The sequence below is a fragment of the Sarcophilus harrisii genome, chromosome 1, assembly GCF_902635505.1.
Source record: "Sarcophilus harrisii chromosome 1, mSarHar1.11, whole genome shotgun sequence".
Lineage (NCBI taxonomy): Eukaryota > Metazoa > Chordata > Mammalia > Dasyuromorphia > Dasyuridae > Sarcophilus > Sarcophilus harrisii.
Window position 1 is genome coordinate 17,817,299 of NC_045426.1, and position 13,292 is coordinate 17,830,590.

Here is a 13,292-nt window from a genome sequence, read left to right on the forward strand (position 1 = left end):
ATTTGAAATGAAAACATAGGAAACATATAAAAAGAAATGAAAAGGGGGGATGAAGCAAGGATAAACTGGTAACATTCTAATATGAGAGGATGACATACATATGCCCTCAGAACCCTATCATCCTCATGAATCATAAAGGGAATCTAAAAAGAAAGGGTCTGTTTTGCTTTAATGATCTTAAAAGATGACTGGAAAGGGAAGAGACAAGGAACATACTGGGAAAGGAGGCAAAGTAAGAATGGGGGGAAATTATATCATACAATATGCAAACAAGGAAGAGGAGGCTGAGGAAGCAGTTGACACTGAAAACATACATCTGAACTTGTCAAAAGAGAAAAAATACACACACACACATACACATTATTGGATATAGAAATATATTTCATTCAACAGGGAAATAAGAGAGAAGGAATCAGAGGGAGAACAGATCACGGGAAGGATTAATCCTAAAACAAACAACCAAAAAAAACCTCTCTAATCAATTATGTACAAAATATATACAGAGGTTCTTTTTGCAATAGCAAAGAATTGGACATTGAGGGGTACCCATCAATTGAGTAAAGGATGAACAAATAATAGCAATGAATGTGATGAAATATCATTGTGCTATCAGAAACAGTGAAGGAGACAGTTTCAGAAAAAAAAAAATAGGAAGACATGTATGAATTAACAAAAAAATAAAGTGAGTGGAGCCAGGAAAACAATTTACAAAATTAACAACAATAATATAGAGATGAATAACTCAGGGACTTTAGAACTCTGATCAACAATGCAATGATTACCCATGATGCCAAAAGATTCATGATGAAACATATTACATACCTACTTCCTGTTAGACAGGAGATGGGCTCAGAGTACTGACAGAAATATTTTTCAATTTGGTGAATGTAGGCATTTGTTTTGCTTGATTATATATGCTTATAATAATGAGGTTTTTTCTTTCTTTCTCATTTGGAGATAGGGGAAGTAGGAAGAAAATTCAGGTTTTCATTTATTTATGAAAGATAAAATTTAATTTTTAAAAAAGAGTGATAAAGGAGAAAGTTAACTGTACTACAAATACCCTAAGGAGTAAAAAGCTTCTATGATTCTTAACATTAACTTATTCAGCAACATGCTGCTATGGCAGAGGTGCTTATAAACAAACACAGTTGATTTTTAGAATTTAACAAGAATCAAGAACACTAACAAATAACTCCTATTGTTAAAAATATTGCTATGTGATGGGCAAACCCATAGGCATCATTAAAATTCCTTCTGTTTAACTGGAGACTGACTTCAGATTTTTGGCTTAAAATTTGTGGCTGAAAATACCTTTGTCGAGCTGTATATTTAATAAATCCCATGTTCCTACATAAATTAATCATGTGAGCATCCGTTAAAATCACATAGTCCAATGAGTACCAACTTCTTAATTAACCAAAAATTTATTTTATGAGACAAAAATGGTTAAATATTGGGGAATATTTTTAAAATCAAATTCTCTATCCTACCTAAATGATATAGTCTTATGGCCAGTATGCTAGTCTACAACCCATTACAATATTTTAAAGAAACAAACAAATGCTGTTTTTTATATTTTTAAGTTACTTAACCTATCCCTTTAATGTTTACTTTCTTTATCTTTCCTTTCCTTCATACCTCTCCATCTAGTCTTCTTTAGATCTCTTAATCTTTATCTCTTCTTGTGAACTTTCCCATTCTTTCTACTCCAGCATTCATTTCTCCAGCCCACTTTCTTCCTTCCCTGCCCTTCTCTTATCACCCCTAGTTCACTCCTAGGCACATAGTCTCTCAGGGTCATTATTGTAGTTCCTCCTTTGTTCTCAGAGAGGACCAGTGACATCATCTCTTGAATGAACCACTGAAATCTCCTCCCCTCCCCCCCGCCCCCCCCCATTGGCCCAGTAGTCTCTCTCCACGTCAATCTTTGGTCCACAGGGCTGCCAGTCATAGTCTGACCACTATTCAAACTTCCATGGCTTTCTTGCCTCTGAAGATCAACTAGAAACTCCTTGTCTCCTTTATTTGACTCTTCTAAAGCTGGTCCCTTCTCACTTTCCCACCCTTCTCAAGGAGCACTGTCTTCCACAACACCAGCCCAGGCCTCCTGACCAGCTTGCCTCTCACATCCAAGCCTTTTCTCAGCTGTTTCACATGTTAGTCCAGTTCATTATTTGTGCGTGCATGAGACAGAGAGAGAGAGAGAGAGAGAGAGAGAGAGAGAGAGAGAGAGAGAGAGAGTGAGTGTCAGAGACTGACTTAGGGCTTTTAAAATTACAAATGTTACCCTTTGATCCAGCAGTGTTACTACTGGGATTATATCCCAAAGAGATTATAAAGAAGGGAAAGGGACCTGTATGTGCACGAATGTTTGTGGCAGCCCTTTTTGTAGTGGCTAGAAACTGAAACTGAATGGATGTCCATCAGTTGGAGAATGGCTGAATAAATTGTGGTATATGAAAATTATGGAATATTACTGTTCTGTAAGAAATGACCAACAGGATGATTTCAGAAAGGCCTGAGAGACTTTACATAACTGATGCTGAGTGAAATGAGCAGGACCAGGAGATCATTATATACTTCAACAACAATACTAGATGATGACCAGTTCTAATGGATCAGGCCATCCTCAGCAACGAGATCAACCAAATCATTTCTAATGGAGCAGTAATGAACTGAACTAGCTATACCCAGAAAAAGAACTCTGGGAGATGACTAAAAACCATTACATTGAATTCCCAATCCCTATATTTATGCACACCTGCATCTTTGATTTCCTTCACAAGCTAATTGTACAATAACTCAGAGTCTGATTCTTTTTGTACAGCAAAATAATGTTTTGGTCATGTATACTTATTGTGTATCTAAGTTATATTTTAATATATTTAACATCTACTGGCCATCCTGCCATTTAGGGGAGGGGGGGGGGTAAGAGGTGAAAAATTGGAACAAGAGGTTTGGCAATTGTTAATGCTGTAAAGTTACCCATGTATATATCCTGTAAATAAAAGGCTATTAAATAAATAAATAAATAAATAAAATAAAAAAATAAAAGTTTGCTTCCAGAAAAAATAAATAAATAAATAAATAAAATTACAAATGTTATTCTTGCAAATGAATTAACTACTCCCTAGAAATGTATTGGAAGGAAACGGTAACTCCTTCAAACAAAGCTTGGTGTGTGTCTCTTCCCTCAAGGCCAATCCCCTAAGCAATGATGAAACTAATGACCAAAGAAAATTCTTGGTTGTTTTTGCTTTCTGTTTTACTTAGGTCATTGATTGCAATTTCATGATTTTGCACTGTGCCCTAACCTGCCTCTCCCTGATTCCAGAATTGTGCCAGTGCTCATCTCAGCCCAAATGAAGTGGGTGCGTGTAGCACACTAGCTCCCAAGATTTGGTATTTTATGCAATGATCAATGAGATGAGCCTTCTGATTCTAAGCTGGTCATCCCACTCAGTCAACCGCTGATCTAGAAACCCTAGCAACAAGGACACTTAAATGTCTCTACTGTGTCAAGGCAGGACTTTTGGAGTATCTTTTTTAAAAGCCCGTGCTTTTTTTTAAAAGCTTTTTTAAAAAGGCTTTTTAAAAGCCCTTGAGGAATGGAAGTTGCCGAAACCTAAGTTACCCAAGCCGCCACCTCAGCTAGCCTTCCAAGAACCTGGGGTGCTTCTCTCCTTCCCCACTCCATCCCTCCATCTACTAGTTGACCTAAGGTCATGCTTCTCTGTGCTGCTTAAATATTGTACCTAGTAGAAAGTTATGATTGGTGCAAGATCCTTGCCAGTAAATACTCCACTTAGCCCCCTTCTCCTAGCTGATTTGAGAAAGCAGACTGCTTCGATAATGATGGAGAGTCAACTGGACCAAGGTGATAAGGATTCAATCGGCAGAGCTCCCATCTCATCTCTACTTTTCCCTAGACTTTTGCTGGTTATAAAGAATATCCACCAATACATTTCAATGTGATTCATAATTTCTATCTTTTTAGTCTGCTTTTTTATTCCTAGATATAGTAGTTAGTTCATCACAAACTCAATTAGAAAGTAACGATTTCTAATTGTAGGAAGGAATAGGAAAAGGAGACTTTGAACAATTCTCTGACTCACTTGGAAAATGGAAGAGGGTCTTCATTTAATCCTATATTTCTTCATCTCTGTGCTTATGAGTCTCTTATTGAATCACAGACACTCAGAGCTGGAAGGGCTTGCTATTTAGTCAATCAGTTAACAGGCATTTATTAAGTCCTTACTATGGTAAGTGCCTCCGATTAAGGCACTGGGCTATCTAATTTAACAATAAATGCTAGACTCTAACACCTTCATTTTACAGAAGGGACATCACTTATCTAACATCACAGAACTACTGGGAGAACTAGAACTAATTCCCGGGCCTCCAAACACATAGGTCTGTAATTTATCTACCACCTCATCCTACTGCTTCTACAAGAGGCCTGGAACTGGTGGGTTCAACTTTCAGGAACCCCTAGACACTGCCAACACTGAACTGCTTTTCAAACCCATACCTTATTATGCAATCAACACACTTCTTGAATATAAAACTATTTCAAAATGAAGACAAATACTTTTTTCACCCAAAAAACAAATCTTCAGTATTTCAAAAGGTGTCTAATTTCATCAGGAAATGATCTGCAACACAGCCTTATTCCCCCACTTTCTCACTAGAGGAAAAAAAAAAAACTGATCACCCCAGGACCAATCTTTCTTTCGATGATAAATCCCTTCAAATTTAATTAAGCTGGTCTTCCAAATGCAGAGCCAGTCCATCACGGGGCCTGTCACCCAAGCCTTTCCAGGTCTGCAGGAATTGAGAACTTGGGCTCTCGACATGGCTTTGGAAAAGCCAGGATCACTGCTGTGCTACTGAGGCCAGGGAGGAGGACTTCTGGGGAGAAATCCTGGGCCAGCCAACATTATGTCAAGTTTTGTTCAAGAGGGATTGGCAATGCCAGGCAGAACTTGATTCCAATGACTGCTGCCAATAACCCTCAGGGCCCCCAAAGCCCCCAGGATACAAGAAGTTGCTCCATTCTCTTCCAACTCCAAAGTTCTGAGATTCTCTTTATTCCAATCTCTGAAAAGAATCTGAAAAAGCTTTGCAGAGTCCAGGCAGGGATGTAAACTGCCTGGAGCGCTGGACCACTCTACTTCCCAGGGCCAATGGAGACAGAACTGCCCAGGGCGACCCTCCTAACAGCCAAGAAGTGTGGCTCTGCTCCCTGCTCTACTCAGCCCTGCCCACTCATCAGCTTGGAATTGTGCTGCAGGACCAGAGAGCCACTGCAAGCCAGGGAGAGAGGACCATGATCAGGTCGACTTAAGTAAGGTCTATGAACTCTCATCCTTGCTAAAGGGCAGAAGACAAAGCGAGGCCATTTTGTAAAGCAGCATTAAACACCATATATCTCTGCAGGGGCATGATTTCCATTCTACCTCGGGGCAGCCATATCTGAAGGCATGCAGCCATGCCCAGAAGCTAGAGAGCCCTCTTCTCTAGCCCATGCAGATTCTCCCATAGAGCATCATGTTAGGAGCTGATCAACCCTTTCTCCAAGCACCTGAGAACGGTGAAGATGGACGGCAAGCAGGCAAATTCCCCCAGGGAATATGGCCCAGGAGCCCATCTTTCTACTTGGAATGAACTCATAATTTTTGCCCATGATTTTATTGTCATATCTAACTTCTTCCAAAGCCTGTGGCCCAGGACAAGTGACTCTGCCAGGACCTAGAGGCAAGAGGTTGTCAGATGCACAGCTAACAACTGCAGATATGCAGAGAATGGCATGAAGTTAGGTCACTTTAGCATTATTTATAAACTAGCCAAGAGACCCAGCCAAATGACATCCCCACGTACCAAGTTGGCAGGTGTGACTGCCCACCAATGTCAATGACCTCTGAAGGATCATAAAGAATGAAAAAGGGATTATGAGCCTGGAGATGGAAAGATGCCTTTCTTTTCAAAAAAACAAAACCAAAAAATAAAATCCTAAGGCCCAGAAATCTGCCTCTTATTCCTAGTACAATCGCAGAATAAATTATTAAAGGGACTATTTTTGAACATGTAAAAAGGGAGAAAGTCACCAAGAGCTAGCAGAGGTTCATTAAGAATAGGTCATGCTCCACTAATGCATCATTGGTAGATTTGTGAAGGGATCCAACATTCTGGAGAGCAATTTGGAACTATATCCAAAGGGCTAAAAAAATGAACAGAAAAACAACCCACATAATCTTTGATCCAGCAATACCACTATTAGGCCTATATCTCAAAGAGATCAAAAAAAAAAAAAAAAAAAAAAAAAAAAAGGAAAAGGAAAAGGACCTATTTGTACAAAAAATGTACAAAAATTCTTTTCCCAGTGGCTAAGAACTACAAAATCAAAGGGATGCCCATCGATAAGGGAATAGCTAAACAAACCATGGTATATGATTGTGAGGTGATTATGCTACAAGACATGAGAAGCAGATGATTTCAGAAAAACCTAGAAAAACTTACACGAACTGATGCACAGTGAAGTGAGCAGAACCAGGAAAATGTTATATACAGTAACAGCAACATTGTTCAATGGAGAATTGTCAATGAGTTAACTGTTCTTAGCAATACAATGATCCAAAACAACCCCAAAGAACAGGAGGAAACATACTATCCACCTTCAGAGAGAGAACGGATATTGTCTGAATACAGACTGAAACATGCTATTTTTTACTTTCTTTTCATTCTTTTTTGTTGTCGTTCAATCTTCTTGCATGAAATGACTAATATGGAAATGTTTTACATAACTGCACATGTATAACCTGCATCAGATTACTTACTGTCTTGGGGTGGAGGAGAGGGAAGGAAAAGGGGAAAGAATTTGAAAATCAACCTCTTTCCAATAAAAAAGTTTTTTTTAATTGTTTTAACATGTAATTGAGGGGGAAATAATATTTTAAAAAATCAATCACACCAGATTCGGTTCATTTCTTTCTGACATACTAACTGGTAGATCAGGAGAATGTTGCAAGCACAGATGAGCAAAGATCTCTGCAGTTACTCCAGCTCCTGCCTTCTCTCCAGGGGCCTCTCCCTCAGAGGAGGGTGGCCAGCCAGCTCTTATTCCTCCCCGAGATGCTCTCCCAGCTTCACTCCAGCCTCAGAACCAGGTACCTTAGTCTCCCCTCCCAGTTCTCTTTTTTTGGCTTCTTTTTATGTGTTGTCTTGCCCTCATTAAAATATAAGGTCCTCAATAGCAAGGCCAGTCTTTCCTGTAACTAAATTGTATTCTTAGCACTTACATGACACCTTGGAAGAGCTCTAAAAAGTCTCCATGACTGATTTGTATATTGAAAGGATCTCCAGGGATTAGAATAATAGGCTAAATCTAATAGTGAATTTTAATAAAAATGTGAAATCGTGAGACTGGGTTCAGTAAACCAACTTCACAAGAACAAGATGAGGAAGGCAAGGCTAACTAAACAAGTGTCTACAAAGAGAAGATTTAAGGAGAAGACAATAGATGTCTGAATATCTGTATACCATTATATGGAAAAGAATTGGGGTGTGTTCTGCTTGGCCCTAGAGGACATAGCCAGAAGAAATGAGCAGAAATTATGGAGAGGCCTAATGTGAGAAAAGACTTTTAATCACCACAATCTAAAAATAAGTTAGTTTTCTTTCTTACTAGGGGTCTGCAAGTAAAAGCTGGATAACCAATTACTTGTGGAGACAGGATGGACTAAGTGAGCTCCAAGATCCCCCTCCACCTCAGATTCCCTGATTCCACCTAATATTCAAAGACAGCAAACTCGTGGAAAATATGCAGGATGAGCAGAAAAAGTTTTCAGCAAAAGAAGATAGCAAAACATGATGTGATAATTACTCTAAGTCTTACATCAATGTATCCTTGGAACTAGATCGCTGCTTTTAATAATAAACTGAGTGCAATAACACAAGTGCAGGAGTATTCCTTGTCTGCAAAGGGGCCTCTTAAATATAAAAATTCATTCTGTTATCAATTTTCAAATTAATATTATATATTTACTTTTACCGGCTAAAATGTTACTTAAGTATCACAACAAATGAATTACACACTTATAGTTTCTCCCTAAGTTTCTATGAGGCTTTCCTGATTTGGGGAGTAGAAGGGATAATTAAATAAAACATTTTCTAGTTTTTAAAAAATATATTCTTATGAGATAGCTTGAAAGGGCTCCTTTCCTGGCTTCATTCCAGAAAAGTTTGGGGCTGCTTAATTCCTAAGGAGACTCAAGTGACAGATCTTATCGTGAGGGGACTGAACCTCTGGGGTTCTTCCCAATGCAGGGGGCAATCTGTTGGGTTTCCATAGCCCTGCCTTCATCTCTACATCCAGGTCTCTGGGGACTTTTTTTTAACGGTCTTAAAAGAAAAACACAAGAGTTGAATTAGTAGCACTATCCAAAAAAGACAGCTTGAGGCTGGTAAAGGAAGTTATTATCACTGTACCCTTTAACTTTGAAAAATGTGCAGTTTTACCATCTGAATAAAAACTCCATCTTGAATTACTGAGGCTTCCCCCCAAAAGTCTGCAAGTTGAACAAAATATTTTTACAAAGAAAACTACTTAAAAGTTGTTTGGCTTCTTTTTTTAAAGCAAGCACTAAATTATTTAAAAGCTTCTTCACTTTCCACTACTCCAATGCCGTGATTTCTCCAGGCTATTCCCACGTTTTAAGAGCAGCAGGAACTGCAGCAAGTGGCTACAGAGTCCCAAGACCTGCCGGGGATTACCGCTGTGACCTTGCGCAAGTCACCAGGCCTCAGTTTCCTCACCTGTAAACAATAGAATGAGTAGGACTACACGATCCTAACTCCCCTGGGCCCCAGCGATGGGAAGGCAAGGCGACCCCGGGATCGTGGGAAGCACACCGGCTGGCGGCCGACAGGGCGCCTAGCACCGCTCGGGCTGGGGACGTGCAGACAAAAAATAGAAAGGACTCCCTTCTCCCGGAGCTTACATTGTATCAGCGGCCCCAGGAGCACGTGGAACTAAGTAGCCACGGAACAATTACAGTGTCAATTACACAGCGGCCACAGGGGCAGAGGGGGAGGGGAGAGGAGCGGGGCGTTCTCCCGGGGGCACCCGAGAGGAGGAGAGGGTCCTCGGGGCGAGGGCAGGGGCTGCACCCGCCACCTTCCAGGGGGAGCCGGGAGAGGGAGAGGCGAGAGCTCCCTGCCGGGCTAGCGGGGGAGAGCGGAGAGCTCGGGCACGTTCCCAGAAGAGAGAGGAGGCTGCAAGTCTCGGCGCCCACCCAGAGGCAGCGGCTCTGGGGCAGGACCTGGGTTCCAGTACCAGGTCCTCGGACACTTAAAGCAAGTCGGTTAAGGCGCCGAGCGCCAGTTTCCTCGGCCGGGCCGGGGGACCCGGGGTCCTCCCAAGCTCCTGAGCTGCCCGAAGCTGAGAAGTTGCAGCAGCTGAGCATGGGCACTAGCGGGGAAGGTTTGCCCAGCGGGAGTCCCCCAGTCTGAGCGCCCCAGCTGGGCAGAGCTGGGCAGTCAGACCAGAACCGCTGCCCAGCGCCAGGGGACAGAAGGGGCCGCCCGGACAAGTCCTGTACTAAAAGTGGGGATGGGGCGGTAAGTTCCCTCCATCTCCGGAGCCACCAAGTTAGGAACCGAAGGGCCGCCGACGTGCTTTGGAGCCCAGCTTCCCCAGCCGGAGCTCGCCCTCCAGGATACACGCCAAGTTTCTCCGCTCCGCCCCTCCCCCGCCCGGCCCTGGGTCACAGTCCACTCAGCACTGGCTCAGAGCCCTCTGGTCCTGGCTGGATGCGGGACCTGGACCTCCGGGGGCAGCTCCTGAGAGATCCCGGGGTGACTGAGAGACCAGGAAGAGAGAAGAGAAAGAGGGAGCAGAGAGCAGCAGAAGGAAGAGAAGGACCGCGATCAGCCCCCATCTCCGGACCAGGAAGGAGCGAGGACTCGGCTCCGCTCCCACCCCCCGGATCCCAGCCGAAGTCCGCGCGGGGGCCCGAGACAGCCGCGGGGAAGCAGGGGTCACCGGCAGGGCCGGCTCCGAACTTGGCGCGCCCCGCCCCGCCCCCGGCCCCGCCCCGTCCGGTCCGCTCACCGAGCAGCAGAGTGGTCCACGTCCGGCCCCGGCCCCCCGCCGGGCGCTGGCCCAGCCGGGCGCGGAGTCCCGCCGACACGCGGGACAGGAGGCTGCGAGGGGGGTGCGCGGGTTCGGGCCGCTGCCCCTTCCTGCCGGGCCGCCGCCCGCCGCTGGGGGGCGCCGCCGGGAACCCGCGGCCCCCGGGCAGCTCCCGCTCGAGCTCCGGCTCGCCGGCGCCCACGGCCCGGCGCGGCTGCGGGGAGGCGCGGGGGGGAGCGGCCGCCGCCGCCGCCGCCTCTCGGTGCTTGCTCCGCGCCTGCACGACCATCTTCTCATAGTCCGCGCCCGGCTCGGACGGACGCCGCCGGGACAGGAGCGGCGAGCCTCCCTCGGGCGGCGCCGCGGCCAGCGCGCCCCGTCCCCCTCCGAGCCAGCGGCGGACTGGCCGCCCGCCGGGGCTGCGAGCAAGCGAGCTAGCTGGCGGGCGGGCGGACGGACTGACTGACGGACTGACGGAGCGCGGGCGGGATCAGCGGGACCCGCGGGGCGCGAGCCGGCCCGAAGACGCGCCGCGCCGATTGGCCAGCGCCGCGACCGGGGGCGGGGCGGCGCCCAGAGCCACACCCCCAACGGCTCGCGGCTGCCCTGGCGGCGGGGCCTCCGGTTGTCAGGGCGACGGGAGAACGCTGGAGAGGAGGGGCGGTCGGAGGGGGAGGGAAGAGACGCCGGGCGCCCCCCGCGCGGCCCTGAGCGCGAGCGCGCCCACTTCCCGGCCCGCCCCGCCCCGCCGGGCGCGGGCACGCGCACTTCCGGGATCGGAGCGCGGCCCCGCGCCCCCTCTCCTCTGCCCCACGTGGACGCCGGCAGTGGTCCGCGGGGTCCCCCTCCCGGGGACCGGGTGCAGCGAGACCGAGGTTCCGGCCTGCCCTCCGGACCCCAGCGCCACTGCCCTTCCCCGGGCTCGCGCATTTACCAAGTTCCCTCCCGTGCCCCCGGGGGAGGGGGCCGGGGCCCCCGGACTTGGTGGGGACCGCCCTGACGAAGGGCAGCCGGGAGGGGCCCCGGAGACGCGCCGGGCTTGGAGGCGGGAGATGCGGTGCCTGGCCGAGCCTCGGCTCCCTGCTCCCTCCTCCGGGGCGTCCGTCAGGGGAGGGGAGAGGAGTCGCCGCTAGGAGGCGCCGCGGCGCACGGCTGGGGGGCCTGGGCCAGTCCCGGACCCGGGGACCTCAGTGTCCCTTCGGCGCCAGGAGCAGCACCGGGCAGTGGCCGCCCCCCTCCCCCCTTCCAGCGCGCCTGCCGAGGAAACCGGACCGGCCCAGAGTCCCGCGGGCTGCCCGCGGGGAGGGCGGGACGCAGCCCGACCCGGCCTGCAGCCCGGGGCTCCGGCGTCACTCACGGCGGGGAAATGAGTCGGAACGGCCGAGTGCTGGAGGCAGGACGGCCGGAGCTTCCGGGGGTCCGCGAGACCTCGCCCCTTCTCATCCAAGCTGAGAATGAGGCCCCAGGCGAACCCCCCCCCCCAAACAGCTGGAGACCATTATAGAGGCCCGGGCGAGAATCACAATGGGCGGGGGGCGGAGGGGGGGGTCCGAATGCGACCCCGGGAATGGACGGGGACCGAAATACTCCCAGAAAAGTGAATAGGCCAAAAGGTGCCTCCATTGCCTGTCCTCTGTGCTCGCCCGCACCCGCGGCTTCCCGGGCCGCCGCCGAGTTGCCCGTCACTAAGAACGCATCCTTAACTGCCCTGGACACTGCCCACCTCCCTCTTCTGGCTTCCCATCCCCCCGGTTTCTGCTATTCCCCCCCCCCCTTGTGTTCCCGGCTCTTGTCTGATTTGCCATCCTTGTAACTCCCCTCACTGTGGGGCTGCCCCAAGCTCCCAGGGATGCAGCATCTCTGCAGGTAACTCCCAGCCGGGTGAGCACCCCCGGGTCAGCTGGGATCAGGCGTCACAGCCTACGGTTCTTTCGAGCTGAATGTCGAACTCCTTCACCCAAAAATTCACCCTTGCAAACTTGCCTGTGACTTTGGAAGGACCCACGGGCTCCTCTCTCAAACCCCAGCTGGGCCAGCAGCTGCCCAGGCTCCCCATTTCTGTCCCCACCGACCCGCAGGCAGCTCCCCCTCCTCTCTCAGCTCAGGCTGTCACTGATTCCGACCCTTCTCTCCGCCCTCCCAGACTGAGGCAGCAGGCTCCCCCCTCATGACACCTCCCCTCTCCAGCGGGGCTCCCATTCCAGTCCTGCTCCAGGAGCACCTCTCCCCTTGGAACCTCTTCTTCAAGACTCAAGTTCCACCTTCTTCCCAAGCCTTTGGGGGCCCTGCTAACTGCTGCTGGGCCCCTTCCCCAAACTGGTGGGGACTCGTATTTCCAAATGTGTTTGGATACATCACTACCATTAAAACGCAAGCTCCTTGAGGACTCTCATCCTGGCTTTTGCATCCCCAAAACTCATCAGGATGTAGTGCACGTTAAGCACTTAATGTTTTTTGACTGATTGTTTTACCTTTATAATGACTTTCTACAAGACAGTTAAGCTATTCCATCTGTAGCTTCTAAATAATGACCCAACTGCCTTCTCTCCCTCCCCTTCTGTATCTTTGTCTCATCTTTCTCTCTCCTTTTTGTCTCTCTTCCTTCATCTCCTCTCAGACTCTCTTTCTCTTTGTATCTGTGTCTCCTTTCTCTGTCTCTGTCAATCTCTCCCTTGGCTATCACCCCTTCCCCTTTCTCTCCCTCCCAAAAAAATGGGCTGCAGGGAGAGACAGGTAAGGTGGTTTCTTTTCCTCCCATGGGGTCAGTTGAGTTTGCTTTTGCTGGTTCCTCTGTTTCTGGTTCAGGATTTTAAAAATGTCTTCTTTCGGCAGCAACTTGGCCTCCAGAAAGCAACCAAAATAGGAATCCATGATGACTCGAGTTCTTATTATTTCGCCAACATGTTACTCAAAGAATCTGGACTAGTAGAAATCATCAGGAAGATGGGCAATGCTCAACTAGGCAAAGATACAACATAAGCTTGGTGATGTCCTTCCTGGGAGTGCAGGACGGTGAATGACTGGAGATTGCCTCATTACAGTTATCGTGATTCAGTCTTGTAACTCTCTGATGATTACTCTCATAATTGGAACTATTTATCCCTCAAGATGATTCTCTGGTTTATAGAGACCACTAGAAAGCCTTTCCCCAAAAAAA

The 13,292-nt window shown here is 47.9% G+C and overlaps 1 protein-coding gene across 1 annotated transcript in view; it reads right to left on the bottom strand.

The window, feature by feature from the left end:
* Positions 1-10,499, bottom strand: part of DPY19L1 (dpy-19 like C-mannosyltransferase 1) — a 106,324-nt gene extending 95,825 nt beyond the window's left edge. The window contains exon 1 of the mRNA XM_031953001.1: positions 10,115-10,499. Coding sequence (XP_031808861.1) covers positions 10,115-10,424 — 310 coding nt within the window. The 5' untranslated portion in view covers positions 10,425-10,499. The remainder of the gene's footprint in view (positions 1-10,114) is intronic.
* Between the last annotated feature and the right edge of the window lie 2,793 nt (positions 10,500-13,292).